Source organism: Podarcis pityusensis (genome assembly GCF_964106645.2).
Source record: "Podarcis pityusensis genome assembly, chromosome: 3".
In the NCBI taxonomy this organism is placed as follows: Eukaryota; Metazoa; Chordata; class Lepidosauria; order Squamata; family Lacertidae; genus Podarcis; species Podarcis pityusensis.
The window spans coordinates 53,741,695-53,761,336 of NC_138026.1; the positions used below are offsets into that span (position 1 = coordinate 53,741,695).

Sequence of the window (19,642 nt, forward strand, 5' to 3'; positions counted from 1 at the left end):
GGAAAATAATAAAAATTATTTATAAAAAAAATAAAATTCATCACATCAGCATTTTTGTGTGAACTTCTCTTATTGAACACATGGTCATATGCAGTTTTGACCCATGTACACATTTTTGCAAGCAATTTTCACTGATCCAATGCAATTTTGTACGTTATTTTCCCTAATATACAGTATTCATTTTAAGCACACTTACAACATATAAATTTTTGTAAACATATACATTTTTGACTGGAGAACTGCATTGCAAAATTTGGATAAGTGCAAATTGTGCAGGATAGCTGTGCTTTGGTGGGGGGGGGGGTTAGATTGTAGGTCTGTGGGTAGGGACTGTCTTGTTTCCATAGCATGTAAGCCACTTTGGGAGCCTTTTTGGCTGAACAGCACGGTGCAAATGCTCTAAATAAAGAAACACTGTTTCAGAAAGTGTGAATCTGATAGATTTGGCTTTAAATGCATACCGTATTGAATTTCTCCTCCATCCCTAACAAGGAGCATCCATCCCCGATGCTACCTGTACACCTCTCTCTCTCACACACACACAATGTCTGCTGCTACTCCTAGCAGCAAGTTGCTGCTCGCTCAGCCACCTGGGGCAGATGGCAAGCAGAAGTAGCAGCTATTCACTGCCCTGGGCACAAGGAGAAGGGGACGACAGAGGACGAGATGGTTGGACAGTGTTCTCGAAGCTACCAGCATGAGTTTGACCAAACTGCAGGAGGCAGTGGAAGACAGGAGTGCCTGGCGTGCTATGGTCTATGGCGTCGCGAAGAGTCGGACACGACTAAACGACTAAATATAATGAATGAGTCTCTGCCACAGCAGAGATGTGGTGTGGAAGGAAGCAATATTCCCCCCAGGAGGCAAATCTTGCCGCTGAACGGAATCCTCCAGATATCCAGCTCGTGTTCGTTGCTTTCTCTCAAATACTCTGCTCTAGTACATGCAGCTTAAAGAATCAGAATTGCAGAGTTCTATTAATCGATTCCTGCGTCCTGGCATTCCCTCCTCATAGTCTGCTTTTATATACGCGTTTATTATTTTTATTACCTTTTTGGACTGCAAGTTAGGGACTGCCTGCTTTGACTGCACGTGATGCGCTCTGTGGACCTTTCGGTCTGAAGAAACAAACAACATTTGGACCAGTTTTTCCTCCGCGGCATCAATCGCCCTTCTTCCTGCCTATATTACCTGCTTGCCTGCAGCCTCCCCTGGGTTCCCCCCACCGCACACACAATGCAAAGCACGTGCACGGAGGGGCGGGATCTACCGTCGCTCTGGCGATGGGCTCCGAACGCACCAGGTGCCCCCCACCCCCGGCACAGAAAAGGCGCGACGTCTATCCCGGCAGCGGCGGCGGCGGCTCGAGGGAGGCCTGTCACAGAGCAACCGGGCAGAGGGGCGCGCGTGCGCGCTGGGCGCTTTCCCATTGGCCCGCGGCCGCCCCGCCCCCGCCTGACGCCGAGCGTGCGGTTTAAATGCTTCCCGGCTGGCGCCCGCCGCGCCTGTTCCTCGTGGGCGCGTGGACTGGCGCTGCGCTGGCTGACAGCGGCGGGGCAGGGCCAGGCTCCCTTCCTCCCGCGAGCTTCCTTCCCCGCCCCTTCCTTGCTCGAGGGGCGGGCGGCCCGATCGGAAAAACCCCCTATGCAGCCGCCCGGCCAGAATTGACGCTCCGCTGCCGGAGTCGCGGCTGCCTTTCGCCATGAGCTGCCTGGATGTGATGTACCAAGTCTATGGTCCTCCCCAGCCGTACTTCGCAGCCGCCTATAGCCCTTACCACCAGGTAAGTCGCCGGGGCGGAGGGTGGGTGGGGGAGGCAGGGAAGCCCCGGGCACCGTCGAGGAGGTGCCACTGGCCCGGCATATACTCTGGCATGGCTCAGTTGGTAGAGCATGAGACTCTTAATGTCAGGCTCGTGAGTTCGAGCCCCACATTGGCCGAAAGATTTCTGCATTGCAGGGGCTGGACTAGATGATCCTCGGGGTCCCCTCCAGTTCTATAATTCTAGCTCGAGCTTGGCACAAGAATGCGTCGCGGGTGACTTATGAGCGCAGCCGGAGGAATCTGGGGAGGGGGGGGGAGGTGAATGGAATCCTGGGGCTCAATTTCTTGTATCGCTCCATTTCCCGTCCCACTCGTATTCCCTGGATGAATAATAGAATTGTAGAGTTGAGAGTCTCAATGGAGCGCCAGGGTCATCTAGTCCAACCCCTTGCAGTGCAGGAATCTCAGTTTAGGTCATACATGACAGGTGGCCATCCAACCTCTGCTTAAAGCCTTTCCAATGAAGGAGAATCCACCACCTCTCGTGGCAGCCCGTTCCACTGTCGAACAGCTCTTACCGTCAGAAAATTCTTGAGCTGAAACGCAAATGGACCGCGGTCCCCTCGACTTCTGGGGGAATTGAATTAGCAAATGGTTCCGTTTTAGTCAGACTTGTGGTGATTTTATTTTGGTTTTGCAAACGTGTTCATGTTCGGAATAGGAAGTGCTCTCGAGATGGCGGGTGGGGATGTTTCGCAGCGAGCTCAGCCTGCCCGCCAATTGGAATTAAAACTATATTACCCATGGACACCAAAGGTATTTAAACTTGTTTTCAGGAATGAGAGAACGACTGTAATGGTTAGAAGTGTTAATGAGATTGTAACAGGAGTTGGAACAATAGTTCAGCCACTAATTCCAGAGGTGGCTTTTGGAATTCCATTTTTACCTCGTTCTTCGCAGCCGTATGTGCAGGTTAACGCTGGCCTTCCTTGCGAGGATGTCGTAAGCTAACAGCGTGGATTGCTTTGGACTCGGAATACGTTGTATAAATGCAAACTATCGCAAATGATTATTTTATTTTTAGAAACCTGTGAGAATCGCTTCCTGCAATTTCGTTCTCTCTGGCCATTGTAATTTTCAGTGAGCTTTAATCTTTTTTTCGGTTAATTTCCTAAACTAAGCCGGCGGGACGCGTTCTGCAGCTTTTTGTAAGAAAGTTCAGAACTCTGGACTCGGAAGTAGCAAAATGTTTCAGCCCTGTTCGTTTGCATGCAAAAGGCGCGGCGGTAAATCCGAGACCGGCGCCTTCACTTGCCCCTCCGTTCGTTGTTGCAAATAAGAGAAGCAATTCGTTTTCATTTCCGTCGCTAGAGCAACCTTCCTTGAATCAAGGAAATCTGAATTGTATTGCGTCGGTAGCTAACGTGCCTCTAACAAATGTGAGTGGATTGTTGTTGTTGTTTTGGGGGTTTTTTGTTTGTTTTGCTAGAAATAAATTCTGGTTCTTGAAGAGTTCAGATAAAAATAAGATATCATTAAGTGAAAAAAAACCTGACAAAATGCGGAAATATTGCCTTCCATTTAAAGCCCGTCTTGGACAGCAAAAGAAATTCAAAATTGTTTCATTGTGTCGGGCGGAATAGAAATTCAGTTTGCAAGGAAAACTGAAACTCAGCATTAAAGGAAGAGATAGCAGGCGGCATTGAGTCCGACACTCTTTCTGTATTTCATGACCGTCTTAAACGGAACAGGCCCAACAATCCTAGCCGTTTGCTTCCAAATAAATGTGGTTGATAACGCGAAGTTAGGCTCTGCAGGACGCAGCCGGCGGCTAAGTCAGTTTAGTTCACTTTGAAATCCTTAGGAACGTCTGCCCCGTCGATTCAGGTTCCGCCATAAAACGAATGAATGTCAGGTAATAGTTCCACGAGTTGCTGCCTTCCTTCCGAGATAACGTCCCAAGCGTAGCCCTCGCTATTCTTTCCTCTTCCCACCGATGTATGGAGAATAATGCTTGTAATTCTTAATTTATCAGGCTCCTTCTCAGATAGTTCTGCAAGGCCGGTCAGAATAGGGTCCCTTGAGAAAGGACCCAGTTCCCTATGGCGACTCCGTGCTGTGGCGGCACCTGGCTTCTGAAGCACCTTGATTATTAGTAGGATTTGGAGATCGCGGTACCTAATTTTCTTTCCCCGAGACTGTATTAAAAATCGGGACATTTCTGATGACCCGTCTGGGGAGACGGACAGGAGTGACTTGTCCAAGCCGATGCGCCTGATGCTTTGCCACAGTAACGAAGCAAAGAGAAGGAAAGCTTCCTGCCCCGAGGACCTTACAATTGTGCATTCCAGGCGAGGAGGTGCAGCTCGAGGAAATGGGAAGGTCACTCAGCAGGGGAAGAGTCCCGTTTGGTTTGTCAGTCTTTCGGCAGAGTGAGGAGCGGGAGATGCCGCTCTCAGGGCCCTCCGTGGTGGTGAAAATGGAGCGAATGAAAAATAATTTGCTGGGCTTTCTGGGTGCTGGTCCCTCCCTCCAATATCTGCTGCTTGGAGTGGGAGGCCGGTCAGCGCAGGGACTGAGGCAGGCGTGGGTCAGAATACGCTCCCAAATCGCTCCAGCATAAGGAGAGTCCTGCTGGATCCGGCCCACCGCCCTATGTAGCACCGTGCCCAACCAGATCCTCTGCGAAGGCCCCAAGCAGGCCAGGAGGGCAGGAATCCTTCCCTCCTCCTACTGTCCCGTCCCCCCCCCCCAAGACTCGTATTATTCGCAGGCAGAACAGACCTCTGGCCGTGCAAGTAGCCCTTGTGGCCAGTAGCCACTGACTGACTGCTCCGCGAATGCGTCTATCCCCCTTTTAAAGCCTCTTTGCTCCTGAGATGGCAAGGCGTAGCATAACTAAATCGCAGAAATCCAGAGAGCGGCGAGCCTGGCTGCTTCGCCTCCCGCCCCCTCCAACGTCTTCTTACTCTCCCTCCAGGACTTTTGCGCTGTGTCCGAATCCAATTATTCATTTTGCATTTTGATGGCCCTTGACGGAGGCGGCGGCAACAGCAGCAGCAGCTGCAGACACGCTAACCGCGGCAAAGCAAACGTGGAGAACATTAAGCAGGCCTTCGAGATCTCTCTCTCTCTCTCTCAAAGAACCCAGTGAAAAATAATCTGGTCCCGTCGGAAATGCCTCTCTCTCTCTCCCCGTGCCAAGCGGACGCTGTTCTTCCCAAACCCAGTTCGAGTCCTGCCAGTTGCGTGGCTTTCCCGCCGCCTCTTGCTCCTACCAGCACTAAGCTCAGAAAATAGTCTTCCCAGTGTAGACCACATGTTTAAAACAACATCTTCCTCGCTCCCACTTCGTGGGACTCGCCGTTTCTCAGGTTTTTAGTTTTCCTTCTTTTGGTTTTGATAGTGTTGGCGCTCCGGGGACCCTTCACTGAGAGTAATTTCACGCGAAAAACCAGGTTCAGGGCGATCTCTGGCCTGCCATTCCGGTCTCTTAGAATCAACAGGGCTTTTTGCTGTTGCCATAGTTTTATTTTGTTTAAGAAACCAAAGTACACGAACATCTTCTGGATTTCGATTCGCATTGTGTCCCATTCGGACATTGTTAAAGCTCAGCGCTTTTATGCGCGAGGTAGTTTGTGGTTGTTTTTTATTTTACGATTCCTCCTGGTGTTTTCCCTTGAATTTGGACACTTGGTGTCACCTCTTATCTTTAAGAAGGAATGGGAAAATCCGCCTGCTCCAGCTGTCTCGGGCTAGTTTGGATGCCGCGGACGTCTTCTCTCCTGCCTGCGGACGTCGGCCGTTGCCTGGTCCATTTCCACCCTGGTCTTGCTTTTGTTCTCCCGCTTCTCTTGCAAAATACGGATCGGAGCTAGCAGGAGCGGCGCCTTCGCTTCTGTCCGGCCTGCGCGGCTGCTTTCCGAGGGTCCTCCTCAGCGGCGCGTCGGCCTCCACTAGCCAGGCTCGTCGCCAGATTTTCCGCCGGCGCTGTGTGATGCGAGCGAAGCGCGCTAGCCAAACAGAGAAACCCGGAGCGCGTTGCTTCTTGCTGCTCTCCGCTGGCCGCAGCCCTCCAAGCCCAGGTAACTGGGTCAGTTTGCTTCGATTCAAAGTGTACGCTTTGAGTGGGAAGAGAGAGCTTTTTCCCTCCAGAGAAAGGGACGGGGCAGCTTGCTGTGATCCAGCAGCTCCTTCAGCCAGAACCGTTGGAGCAAAGCCCTTCCAAATTCTCTTGCCTGAAAGGTTTGTGGATCGGGAGATTGTAAAACCTGACTGAGGCGCAAACCACAGTGTCCCAAATCTGCCTACTGATGAAAGGCAAAGCTTGTCTTCGCAGGAATCCGTGCATTTTGAGTGTTGTGTTCACATGTCCCTTCTACCCACCCCTTCTTCACCAGGCCTCCACCTGAGCGTATAAAAGAGCCAGAGTAGGTCAGACGCCTGCAGACAGTTTAGACGTGTAGAGTGTTGGTCTCCCGTCCCATCCCCAGCTTTTTAATTTTTTTAAATAGCCCAGCAGCCCTTTGGCAAAGCAATAGCAATGAGAGTTTTTGTAGCCAAAGAAACTTTCAGTCTGGAATAACAATAAATCATACCACCAGTCATTGATCAGAGTGCTTAATTGTATTTGTTTGTTTGTTATGGCATGCATGGTTTCGCTCTTTCTCAATACAGTGGTACCTCAGGTTACATACGCTTCAGGTTACATACGCTTCAGGTTACAGACTCCGCTAACCCAGAAATAGTACCTTGGGTTAAGAACTTTGCTTCAGGATGAGAACAGAAAACGTGCCCCAGCAGCACGGCAGCAGCAGGAGGCCCCATTAGCTAAAGTGGTGCTTCAGTTTAAGAACAGTTTCAGGTTAAGAACGGACGTCCGGAACGAATTAAGTACTTAACCTGAGGTACCACTGTATTCTTCTCCCAACAACCCTGTGAGGTAGATTAGCAGCTAAGAGACTGTGACTGGCTCAGGGAGCTTCCTGGCTGAGTGGAGATTTGAGTCCTGGTTTCTCAAGTCCTAGTCCAACCCTCTAAGCACTACACCACACTGGCTCTGAATTTCATTACACACACTTTTTAAAGTTATGTATGTCTATCAGTCCACCAGTCCAATGTATGCATGTTTTCCTCCTCCAGACCTCATTCCCTTCTGGTGCACAGAGAGGGGCTCCTACATGGGTTTGTAGAAAAGACTGGGGATTGTTGCATTTCATTTATTTATACACAAAAACTGGGGTTGAGAGGCAGAACTTTCCTGCTGCCTCATTGCCCTCGAAATGCAACTGTTTGGCAGGGGAGCCATTGGCACATTTCTGATGGGCAGGCATGTGTGCACGGACCTTGACTGCATTTTGCTCTCTTCCACAGAAACTAGCCTTTTACTCGAAGATGCAGGAAGCCGCGGAGAGCGCCAGCACAAGCGGCAGCAGTGCCAGCAGCTCCTTCTCCAGCCACACTGCCCCTGCCAGCATCAAAGAGGAAGAGTGCAGCCCGGAGAAAGAGCGCCCCCCAGAGGCCGAAGTCATCAATTCCAGATGCGTCTTGTTCACCTATTTCCAAGGGGACATCAGTGCTGTGGTGGACGAGCACTTCAGCCGAGCCCTCAGCCAGCCCAGCAGCTACTCGCCCAGCAGCTCCAGCACGAAGGCTGCCATGAGGAGCTCCAGTTCTTGGAGGGGTGAGCTGATAAGCCTCTTGGCCCTGCAGGACCCTTGCTGCCTGGTCTGTCTGCGCCCGCACTAGAAAACTCTTTGAATCTGGCTTAACTACTGGTGCCTTCCCAGCAGGGAACTGTAGTTCCATGCAAGGGGCTAGGGAGAATTAGCACACAATGTTGTGCCACTATAGCCGTAAGGTGTGGTAGCTGTTGTTGAAAGCCAGGCAGCTCAGGGAGCAGCAGTGACCTGTATACAGACTTTGAATGGGATCTAATGCTTTGAAACAAGGGGCATTTGGTACAACCTAGGTGTGCTGCTCATCTGTGAATGGATGTGTTCAGCATAACCCACAGAGTTCTATGTCTACAGTGGGGAATGTGTGTAGTGGCTGGGGCAGAATTATATCGCATGTGTGCAAACATAATGGCTGACAAATTTTCTTCAGGGATATCTGTTTATAAGGTAAAGGTAAAGGTACCCCTGCCCGTACGGGCCAGTCGTGACCGACTCTGGGGTTGCGCGCCCATCTCGCTTAAGAGGCCGGGGGCCAGCGCTGTCCGAAGACACTTCCAGGTCACGTGGCCAGCGTGACGAAGCTGCTCTGGCGAGCCTGCACCAGCGCAGCACACGGAATCGCAGTTTACCTTCCCACTACAAAGCGGTACCTATTTATCTACTTGCACTTAAGGGTGCTTTCGAACTGCTAGGTGGGCAGGAGCTGGGACCAAATGACGGGAGCTCACTCCGCCGTGGGGATTCGAACCGCCGACCATACGATCGGCAAGTCCTAGGCGCTGAGGTTTTACCCACAGCGCCACCCGCGTCCCACTGTTTATAATCACCTATAAAAGATCTTATCCTCTTTGAAATTAGGAAGGGAGCCAAGACAATAAAGATTGCGTACACAGTACCAGCTTAAAACATAGCTAGGTCCTTCTTTTTCCCAATCTGGATCAAAGCTGGGGCTTTTTGAGGGGGGAAGAGATGCATCAAAACAACGTACTTCATAAGCAATGGCAGGATATATATGGCTAACATCGTGGGTATACCACTTTCCAAACTAGAAGCGGGAACACACTGGATTCATAGTAAACAGAATTGTGTACACAGCCTAAGACTATATTATTGATTTGGCCTTATGTGACTTAGTCCCAGGATAAGGGTACATAGGATCACAGCTTTAATGGTCTGTAGTAGCTACTCCAATAAATGAATCCAGGAATAATCACATTCACCAAGGCTGTAATCCTGTAGGCTCACTTGGGAGTTAGTGACGCATAAGTCACATTCAACTCAATGGGCCTTATTTATGAATAAATGGCAGCCTGCAAGAATCCACAAACAAACTTTAATTGGAAGCAATGAGGGGCATATATTTCATCTTTTGTGCCTTGCTTCCAAAACAGTGGGGGAAGGAAGCAATGAGCCACAAAAAAGTATTATTATCAGATTCCCAACACTAGATGCATTGAATGCTCCGAGTAAAGGACGTGGGCCAGGTCAGATTAGGCTCTTCTAAACCCTATTGATCTTAATAGAACAGTTAAGTGTGTGAAACCTATATGAAGCCTCCATATTCAGACACACTATATCACTGCAACTATTTGCGGGGGGGGGGACTCTTTGCCTTCGTGCTCTGCATGTGGCCTTCTGATAGCAAGCATCTGGTCAGCCACTGTGTGAAGAGAGATGCTGAACAAGAAGGCTGTGTTTGATCCTGCAGCGCACTTCTGTATTTGGTAAAAATACAAAGTGGCAAAAGCAGCTGCTTCCCTGGCCATGGGGGTCAATGGGAGTTGGAGGACCAGGTACCTATAGCTACATCTGCTGGAGTACCCTCATCTATACATCTCTTAAAGGCACAGGAGCCCCATGTTCTGTGCTGTTTGGCAGTGCAACCCTACTCAGAAGGAAGCCCCACTGAGTTCAGTGAGGTTTACTTCCTGGATTACAGCCTAAATCTTTTCCACTTCAAAAGGTGGGTTGTGTATGATGTGTTTTGAATAGTCCTGTAGGTCCATGAACTTCTATGCATATGAATAGAAGGGAATTCTATTACAGAATTCTATTCTATATAGGAGAGGTAGAATTTTTTTAAAAAAACAGGCTAGGGGTGCATCCACACTGGAATTTGTTTTGGGGTGGGTTCTCTCCCTGCATCCATTTTTTTCTGAGGTTGCCGTGTCACCTTTGACATGCCAGTCCATGCTTTATTCAATTTAATCTTGATCCAACCTTTCCATTTGCCTTTATGTATTTTTTTCCTTTTTTCTTTTAAAAAAGCGCCAGCATCCCATTTATCTCAATAACCTGCTTGCAACTAAACCCTCTCTGGTAGTGCAATGGTAGCTAGTAGAGCACCTGTTTTGCCTGCAGAAGGTCAAATCCCCAGGTAGGGCTGTGAATGTCCCTCGTCTGAATTGAGGGTCTCTGCCAATCATTGTGGACGATTCTGATCTAGCTGGACCAAAAGTTCGGCTCAATCCAAGGCAGCTGCTCACACATATGGGATCAAAAAGTGTGTAGTTTTGAAAACACAAGTTTAATCCAGTTCAAAATTTTAGCATTACCTCTTTGTACATTTCCAAAGTTTGCATTATTATTATTATTATTATTCCACTTTCTGGAATTTACAGGGCTAAACTTTTCACAGGGAGGGGAGAAATGAATTTACCCCCTTTCCTGCGAAACTCCAAAAATCCCTGACGAGGGGAACTCAGCTGCCGGAATTTCAGAAAGACAAAACAAATGGCCCAACAAGGTCTCCCTGGAGCAGCTGCCGGGCCGAGAAGGGCAGAGGGCTGCCCTGCCCTTTGTGGCCCCCGAGAGGCCGTTGTCAAGAAAATCTCGGCAGCCCCTCCGGGAGCGCAACTGGGGGAAGGGAGAAACAAGCTGGAGCGTCTGCGCCCGGGCGAGCGAGACCAGCATGCCGGAGGCTTGGGCCGCGCCAGCGCCGTGAGCCGCCGCTTGAGCTGCAGCAATTAGCAGCGGATTCCGTTTCTCTTTCGGCGGCGAAAAGCGGCGCTTGTTAATTCCTGCACATCAAGCAGCTGTTAAAGGAACAGGGGCGGGAGGAGGATGGTGATTTTGGGGTTATTGGGTTTTTTAAAAAAACAACCTGAACACAAGAAAACAAGACTTATTGCAGGAGGACACGTGGCTGGGTTGCTCTCTAACAATTTACATGCAGATCAGTAACATCATTATAACACTAGTTACAGGTAGGTAGCCGTGTTGGTCTGCCGTAGTCGAAACAAAATAATAAAAAAATCCTTCCAGTAGCGCCTTAGAGACCAACTAGGTTATTGGTATGAGCTTTCCTGAAGAAGTGTGCATGCACACGAAAGCTCATACCAATAAAAAACTTAGTTGGTCTCTAAGGTGCTACTGGAAGGAATTTTATTATTATAACAATACAGTATATTTATTTATACCCCGTATTTTCCCCTGACCAGGGACTCAAGACGGTTTACAGATAAAAATAAGAACAGTTCAAAACATGGGAAGCATTTTTTTTAAAAACCAATTAAACATTGATATAATTAAGAGAGAGAGAGAGAGAGCTTGCAAAACTATCCGTTTTCACCCTGGAAGCAGCTCTTCTGAACTCTATGGGGGTTTACTTCTAGGCAGAGAGATCACAGGATCGTAGTATCAACTTCCTTTTTTAAAAGGGATATTGCATGGGACTGTTAATTTCGGGATTAATATTCTTCACTCTAAAGAGCGATCGGGAGGCGACAGGTCGCAGCAAGAGACCGTCCCCTTTGACGAACAGACACTCCGCCCCGTAATCGCCGCGGACATGGGACAGGGGACATACGGGAAACGCATGGAGGTAGATAGGGGGGAGCGTCTTAATTCAATGGGGAAAGGAAACGAATCCGGCAACGCAGAAGGCGAGGGAGGGGCCGGATGGGGAGAGAGGCTGGGGTTTTCCAGGTGCGCAAATCGCACATTTAAGAACGGGGTTTTCTTTCCAAGGCTCTAAGAAACGAAAAATCCAAGCTGCCCGATAAAGGCAAAGGAAAAGCCCCCAAACAACACTTTTGAGATGAAACTCAATGGGATGCAATGCCATTTACTTCTGAATAAAAAGACGTGGGATGCAAAACGTAGCCGCCTCATCTCCAAACCGGTTAGGCTACTTGGAGAGAGCAAATAATTTTTTTGTCCCCCAAATATTACTTAATGCTTTTTAAGTCCTGGTTCCTGGCGTTGTAGAAATAAGGCGACCCTGAAGCAAAAATACAGAAAGTAAGTGATTTTAAATAGTTGTAGGAATGCTTTTGCAGCAGCGGGTGTTCCTGTCTGGAATCCTCTGGAATTGTGGCACATAGCTTACCGGAGGAGAAATCCCATTGAATTCGCCGACTCTGGAGTAAATGCAAGTGTAGAATTGCACGGGCTAACGGCACAGTTATGTGTACATTCACTCTGAAGGAATTGTTCAGCAATGAAAGGTACCCCCATAATATGTGCGTTTAGGACAGCCCCCTTAAATTCAAGTACTTAACAAGCCGGAGTCACAGACTAGGGGTCTCATTCCCTCTCCATTCGATTCCGAGGTGTTTTGTTTAATATAGATAATGGGGCCTCCCCTCGCCTTTTTCCACCTTTTTGGCTTTTTTGACTAGGCCGGATGATGCCAAGCAACGACTTCTGGGAGAGAGAAAAAGTTGGGTTTTAGAACACGCATTCACTCTCGATTCATGGATCTTGCTGGGTTTTTAATCATTTTTATAAGCGGACAGGGTAATGAACAGTAATAACTAATTGCTATCTTAGTTATTTCTAATTAGTGTGATAACTAATTTTTTTAGAAAGAGGCAAATCTTTAAAATTGGCAATTAATTCTCAACTACCATAACCTTTTTTCTTTTTCTTTTCTTTTTTTAAAAAATGCTGCCTGTATTCTGAAATACTGCACCGCAGTATATGGCATTTTCTGGGGAAGAAAGAGATGGCTGGGGCATTTCTGGATACGCTGGGTGATGCTCTCCAAAAATCAATACGGAGTATGACACCATGGGCGTAGCCTGGGGGGGGGCAGCTACCCCCCAATAAATATAAACCTGAAGTTCTGCCCCCCCTAACAAAAGCCTGCCCCCCTGATAAAAATCCTCGCTACGTCCATGTATGACACACTTGGATATCAAAGCACAGTCACAGCAGCCAGGAAGCAAGCTACTGAAAAGGAGAAATCTCGAAATTCAGCAATATTTGTTTAAATGCGGACATCACCATTCTAGAGACGTTTACGCAGAAGTCCCAAAGTAGGCCGCAGCCCCATACCCGAGAGCGACCCTCACTGAATTACTTCCGAATAGCCATTCTTTTCAGGCATCAGTCTCTCGAAGTAAACATGCTTCCACTGGGGTCCAACTTCTGTTTCCCCGGCTAGTTAGAATAATAAAGGATCTGTAGAGTTGGAAGGGGCCATGAGGGCCATCTAATCCACTCCCTGCAATGTATGACTCTTTTGCCCAACGTGGGGCTCGAACCCACGATCCCGAGACTCTCATGCTCCCACCCCACTTTGCTCGAGCAAGCCCTGGGGTTTTCCAGATCGGAAGTGCAAATTCGCTTCTTTAGTGCGCTTCTGCATCGCCCTTCAGCAATGCGCAAAAACGGGGGCAAAAATCGCCCTTGGAAAACTTGCAAAATCTCGAACCTTAGCCTTATGGGGAGCAGCCGTGCGGTCAAGGGCAAGACTTCGGAGCAGAGATCCAGCGGGGGTCCCGGTCAGTGGGATGAGCAGGCGGGTCCGTGGACGCAGCAGATCTGATTTCCCCACTTTGGGAAGTAAGTTTAGCGAAGTGATAGACAGGTTACCCTCTGGAAGAGCTCCACCACCATTAAGTCCTGCTTGGGTCCCATGCTGTTGCTGGACTACAACTCCCATCACCCCTAGTTAGAATGACCGGTGGCCAAGGGATGATGGGAGTTGTAGTCCAGCACCAGCTGGGAACCCAATCCCAGGGACCGCTTAATCCTTTCCGCTCGGCCCCGATCCCCATTCAAATGCCTCCTGGCGACTAGAAGGCTGAGAGAGAGAAAGGAGTCCATGGCAGACTCTGTGACTCTAAAGGGCGCTTCCGTGGGACCGCAGCAGCCCTCCAAAAATAGGGGCTTACAGGACGCAGCGTGTCACCTCGGCCCCAGACACTCATAATTCTGCCTGAAGCCAGCAGCTAAGGGACACGATCCGCTGTACGTTTGTTCTTAAAGAAGTTCCGCGACTTTCCCGCGTACTCGAATATTTTACAGGGTAGCCCTGGTAGGAAAGCATTTTCTCTGATCAGCGATTGCTTTGGTCGCGATTTGAACGCCCGAGGAGCCGCTAAGGGTTGTTTTGGATACACAGAGGATGCCGTTGTCTCGAGCTGCAGCCTGATCTTAGCCATGCTTCTTCAGAAACATTTCCACGGGGCTTGCTTCCGAGGAAGCGCGCGCAGGATCGCAGGCGCAAAGCGTCTTCCCGCCCTGTTTTTTTTAAAAATAAAAATAGATGAGAAGCATGCCTATAATGAAGCATAGTTAAGTTGCAAGGGTATTATTTGAGAGAGATCTGCAAGCTCCCTCATGACCTTACGGTGAATGCAGATCTTCCATGTTGAGACTTGGTCTTGAGAAATCTAAACCCCCGCTTACTCATGAAGCTCTCAAGGTGTCCTTGGTTAAAGCCAGTGATTATCGTGCAACCAGATGGGATCCTTGTGGTGGCTGCATGAGATGCGCCCCCCCCCCCAATGGTATACTTAACACATTTTTTAAAAAAGAGCGTGTAGAGTGTAATTTAGATTTTATCACTATGGGATTCTGTGAGAATAATCCCAAGGATAATCTCTTGAGATCAGATGTTGTTAGGGTTCTGTTATCTGCCTCAAGGTTCATTGACAGCTGAGATTGTCTGTTGCTCTGTGGGAATCAAATTGCTTATGAGCTCTTGAGAATCATGGGCTGCTCACAGTGTGGATCTCTTCTGGAATCAAGGGTTCAGTGTTCATCTGGCTCATTCAGTGCGCTCTCTCTTTAAAAAGATTCACCAGGGTGGAGTTAAGTTTCTGGAGGACTAGAGACATTTTTATTTTATTTTTTGAAAGATGCCAATAATGCTTTTTAGTTAGGAAAGTGCAGAATATATTTCCTTTTGACACAAGACACCAAACAGCTCATCTATGCTCATGTCATATTATTCAACCAATCTTAATGCCGGACAGAATACAAAAGTAAACTCATGTTACAATTCAGCTAATTTCAATAAAGATATATACATGGATGTAAAGGATGGAGTTAAGTGACAATGGAACATAAAAAGCAAGCTATGATCATTCCATTTCAGTTCTGAATGAATTGCCACAGAAAATGGGATGTATCTATCCTCAGTCCTCATCGCTGTAGACCCATTGAGATCAATGGACATGATGACTAACTTAACGTAAATCAATAGATTGTCAGCTTGCGTCTTGCATTTCACTGCAATTTAATGCCAAACTTTACTCTCCATGTCCCTTTACTCCTATGTGTATCTGCCAAATAAAACTGCACTTCATGTACCTGACGACATGGACTAAGATCCACACAAACTTTTGCCATAATAAATTGGTTAGTTTTTAACGTGCTTCTAGGGTCTTGGTTGGACATTCTAGCCAATGTGGATTTTAATGCTTATTTTGTATTTTGACAGAGGCTTTACATGATGCAAGGGTAAAAATCAACATTAGGGTTCCATCTAAACTTAAGACTTTCAATTGCATACCAGCAAATTCAGGTTGTGCAGTTAAAGCTGATTCTGAGCTTTTGTGAAACAAACCCACTTCCCCACGATATCCGACTTTTTACAATAAGGAAATGGGCTGGGGATTGCACTCTGTGGGATAACAGTGGCTTGATGCAACATCATCCAATCTCACCACAGAAAGTCAAGGCGAATGCTCATCAAGCAGCTGATGTGGCCTAATCTCTCCACAAACAAATCAGGTTGAATCAGCTCATCCAGACTTCCTTTTGTGCCACGTTTCTAAACACAGGTCCATGCTTTAAAGCTTCTTGTTCTAGTGCTCCCCTGCCCAGCGCTTTCCCCACAAAAACATGTTCTTCATCGCTGAATTGGACCAAACAGCAATCCACAGAAAACCTGAATTGCTGTTTGTCCCAATTCAGCATTAAAGAGCAGGTTTCCCCGAGGTAAGTAGTGGGAGAGGGAGCGCTTGAACACAGAGCTTTAAAATGAGGACCTGTTCCTAGAAAGTGTGGAGCAAAAGGATGAGTGTGGATGAGCCCTTAGTCATGGTTACAGCTGACCAATTGAAATTGCCTATTAAAAGCATCACTGGTAAAAACGGCATTGGCCTTTATAATTCAAGGGACTCTTTTTTTGGAGAGCACCCTTCTATTCTTGATCTGAATCAGAAAAAGAGGTTGATGGCCAGGGTGAAAGTCCAGGAGAGGGGCTAATCTGAAGACCCTTTAGGTGGAACAATTTGCCTTGGAAACAGGTTACAGGAAGGATGCTTATCTAGAAGGCACATGCCTTATCAGTAGGAGTCCTTGTGGTTCACGGAATGGATGGACATCACACCTTTCTGATGTGGCTCTGATGTCCTTCTCCACCTTCCTTTGTTAGATGGATCCCCATTCCCCATGAGTCAACGCAGCTTCCCGCCTTCCTTCTGGAACAGCACGTACCAGCCCTCTTCAGTGCCTGCGTCCCTGGGCAGCCCACTGTCAGCCACTGCCCACAGCGAACTGCCCTTTGCCACAGCGGACCCTTACTCTCCAGGCTCGCTGCACAGTCACCTCCACCAGGGGCCCCCGGAGCCCTGGCACCCTGCCCATCACCACCATCACCACCACCACCACCCTTACATTGGAACACAGAGCTCAGCCTACCCTCGACCCACTGCTGTGCATGAGGTCTACGGCCCTCACTTTGACCCTCGCTATGGCTCCCTGCTCGTGCCCGCCGCTTCCGTGCGCCCCCACCGCCTCACGCCCGCCTCAGTGCCCACGCCCGTCAGCCCTCCGTGCGAGCTGGGCAAGAGTGAGCCTGCCACTTCAGCGTGGACAACGCCAGCACCTTTCGCCAGTCCTGCAGGGGAAATGGCACAGAGTTTAGGCCTCAATGTGGACACAGGTAAGGCCTGGCAGGTGTAGCTTTCTGTTTCTGTCCATCCACCCTTTTCTCACATTCTGAATGTGTGTGTGTGTGTGTGTGTGTGTGTGTGTGTGTGTGTGTTCATCATCAGCAAGGTCCCCTTGCTCTACCCCAAATAAATGCAAATAACAAAATGAACAGTAATAGAATACAATTCCTGCCCCCAGCCCTTCTCAGAGGTCCAGAGAGGCGGGGGCCATTTCCAGCTTTTGAGGTCCTTAGCCATAATAAAAAAAATTAAATGACGACACATGAAAACAAAGTAAGGCACCAAACAGAAACAGAGTGAGACATAAAACTGAGTTATTTATTTCTAAACTTAACAGGTGCTTTTCTTGCCTTTCTGCAAAAAAATAATAATAAATGCTGTAATTATCAAGAAGAAAAATCTAGCTTTCGTGCAGTGATATTAAGTGTAGCATATCCATGCAAACACTCTTGCCCCGTAGCTGAATGGTGATAGTTCTGTAGCTGCTTCAACACATCATAGGTGGGCTCACTTGAAGCCACTGATACAGGCAAACTGAGAAAAATAGGTAATATGATTGTGATATCAGGAAACACACCAGAGAGCCCAAGTTCAAGTATTCCTTGATGCAACTTATTATTCAGCCCTCAGTGTCCAAAAGTTATCCACGACTATCTTAGGGAGTATGTTTACAAAATGAACATAACCTTTCCTCAAGAAACTTTCAGTTTTTATCAAATTCTTGAAAGAGAATATGTTTTCTTGTTAGAGGAGATGTCTACTATGTGTTTTCCATGAAATACAGATATTACTATTTTTATTTTTAGTTTAGTGGGTGTGCAAACTTAGGTAACATCTCTCTGTGTGTGTGTTTGTCTCTCTCTTTCTTTCCCTCTCTAAGGAAAGAATTCTGGATTCTACAATTCAAAAGACTAAGGGTGAAATCAATTATCCCTGTAGAGGCCTAGTTGTAAATAAAACTGGTCACATCTCTTGTGAGTCTCTGTTGCATTTATTCCCCAAGCAGGGATGACTCCAAGGGGTAGCAACAATGGGTCCAGGTGCTCACCCTCCAAATGTTTCCCACTTCCCCCTGCTCCCCTAATGTGTATTTTTATGGAGTTGCTCCTGTCCTTGAGCTCTATTGTATAATTTTCTAAATTGTCACCATCCTCTTAATAAGCCAGTAGGGTGAGCTCTTTGTGTTTGTGAGGGCTCATCATGGCAACCCATTGTTAATGCCTAGTTTATAGTCAAGTCACCTCTCTGTTTAGAAAATGTTTGATTCAATTCCAAGTGCCCATTTTTACAGTTGTGGAACTAAAGGTGAGGGACAGTGCCAAAAGCGGATTTCCACCAGGATTCCCTAAATTCTCTTGTGAAGCTATCCATTTGAACTTGGGTTTTCCTTTTATTTCGAGAGTGCATTACTATGCTTTTAGATAGGTTACCTACCCTTTCAAGAAAATGGTGGTAGTTGTCTTTCCCCACCCCTGCCCCATCCTTATATATTTATACTCCTCCCCCTTTTCTGTTTTATTTTATTTCCATTTTCTCTTTCTCTCTCTCTCTCTCTTTTCTCTGTTCTCAGGTTTACAGCCTCAGGATAAAAGCAAGGACCTCTATTGGTTTTAGACCTGCCCTTCCACCTTTTCTTCTTCCCCTCTAGTCAGATCTCTGCCTAAGTAGGACTGGTGGTGACAGAGCTGAATCGAGTCGATTTGTAACAGCTTCTGATCTTGGTTTACAGCTCGCCGTTATTCCTTCTGTGGTGGATCCCTCCTGAGCTGAACTGCTGATTCTAAAGCGTTCCCAACCACCCCACAACTCCATCTTCTTTGTCCCCCTCCATCTTTCAGTATCTCGTGTCACATTTCAAGGACAAGAAGACGGGCAATTCAGTGGGAGTTAAAAGCTGCTTAGACTTCAACTTTCAACCAACAGGACCTAAGATGATGATGGGGTGATGATGGGGTTGGGCACCCTCATCCATGAACAGTGGCCAGGCCATTCTAAAGAATCAAGATGAACAAAGAAGGACTTTGAAATTGCTGACTTTAGGAAGCAAAAAGTGTTTGCTGCCGGCACAATGGCATGGACTTTTCTTTTTGACTGACATTTTTTAAAAAAACAAAAAACAAAAACACCTCTACAGTCCTTTTTCAAAGCAGCATGAGAAGATATTCAGATGTTGTAAATGGGATTGTTGTCCTTTCCACTGTAGAAACAAAGAAAGGAATTCTAAACTCCTAGGCACGTTTGGGATTTTTTTTTTTTTTTAATGGAGAGACCTTTCAGTCTTCAGCATGGTGATGAGTGGCAAGCGACTAGCACAGGCCACCTGCCCTCCCGGCTTACACAAATGCAGCTGTTCAAGAGACAACTGTTCGAATTCTAGAAACTTGACAACTAAGGTGGCACTTCTCCGAGTTTGGCACAACAATTGCATTGGATAATGCATCCATCCATATGTGTATATATAAGGTTTTTATACAAGGAACGTTTTATGATGAAAGAAGAGACCCTTCAAAAAAGAAAAGAAAAGAAAAGGCTCCACAAGTAACAACTGGAGAAAATTGGGGTGGGGGAGTAATTGGATAGACAAAGGGCCCCATTTAATATGAATGCTCACTGTATGTATCTTTCTAGTGGTCAGTGACTGGGTCTCTCTTCTCTTCTTTTTTGAAGGGACATATATGAGATGTTTATTTGTAGGAAAGTTGAATTAAAGATGTCTCCTTTCACCATCTGATTGTATGAGTTTTGCAAGCAAAACAGACTGGAGATTTGGTGTGCCAAGAACCTGAATGTGTTCAACAGAAACATCCCCGAGGTTAATGTTTTACAAGGGTTTTGTTGGTGTGGGTAATGTTAAGTTTACAAGAGCCCCGCTGGATCAGATCAAAGGCTTATCTAGTCCAGCATCCTGTTTTTGCATAGTGGGCAAGCATAGAAAATCCAAGAGCAGGGCATGAGGGCAGTAGTGTTCTCCTGCTGTGGTCCAGAAACATTATTCTGCTGTTGTGCAGGTATGCTGTCTCCAATCCTAGATGTTGCCTATAGCTACTATGGTCAGTAGCCAGTGAT

General features: G+C 47.4%; 1 protein-coding gene across 2 annotated transcripts; it reads left to right on the top strand.

Moving 5' to 3' along the window:
• Positions 1-1,504: 1,504 nt before the first annotated feature.
• VGLL2 (vestigial like family member 2) lies at positions 1,505-19,302 on the top strand. 2 transcript variants are annotated; one of them, XM_080999804.1, is made up of 4 exons: positions 1,505-1,783; positions 7,138-7,447; positions 16,057-16,566; positions 18,147-19,302. In XM_080999804.1, exons 1-4 carry the CDS (start codon positions 1,703-1,705, stop codon positions 18,188-18,190), a joined length of 945 nt encoding a protein of 314 aa, XP_080855930.1. In that variant the 5' UTR covers positions 1,505-1,702; the 3' UTR covers positions 18,191-19,302. The 2 variants fall into 2 exon arrangements, with proteins under 2 accessions (XP_080855930.1, XP_080855931.1); XM_080999805.1 differs by having other exon boundaries at positions 18,306-19,302.
• Positions 19,303-19,642: the final 340 nt, after the last annotated feature.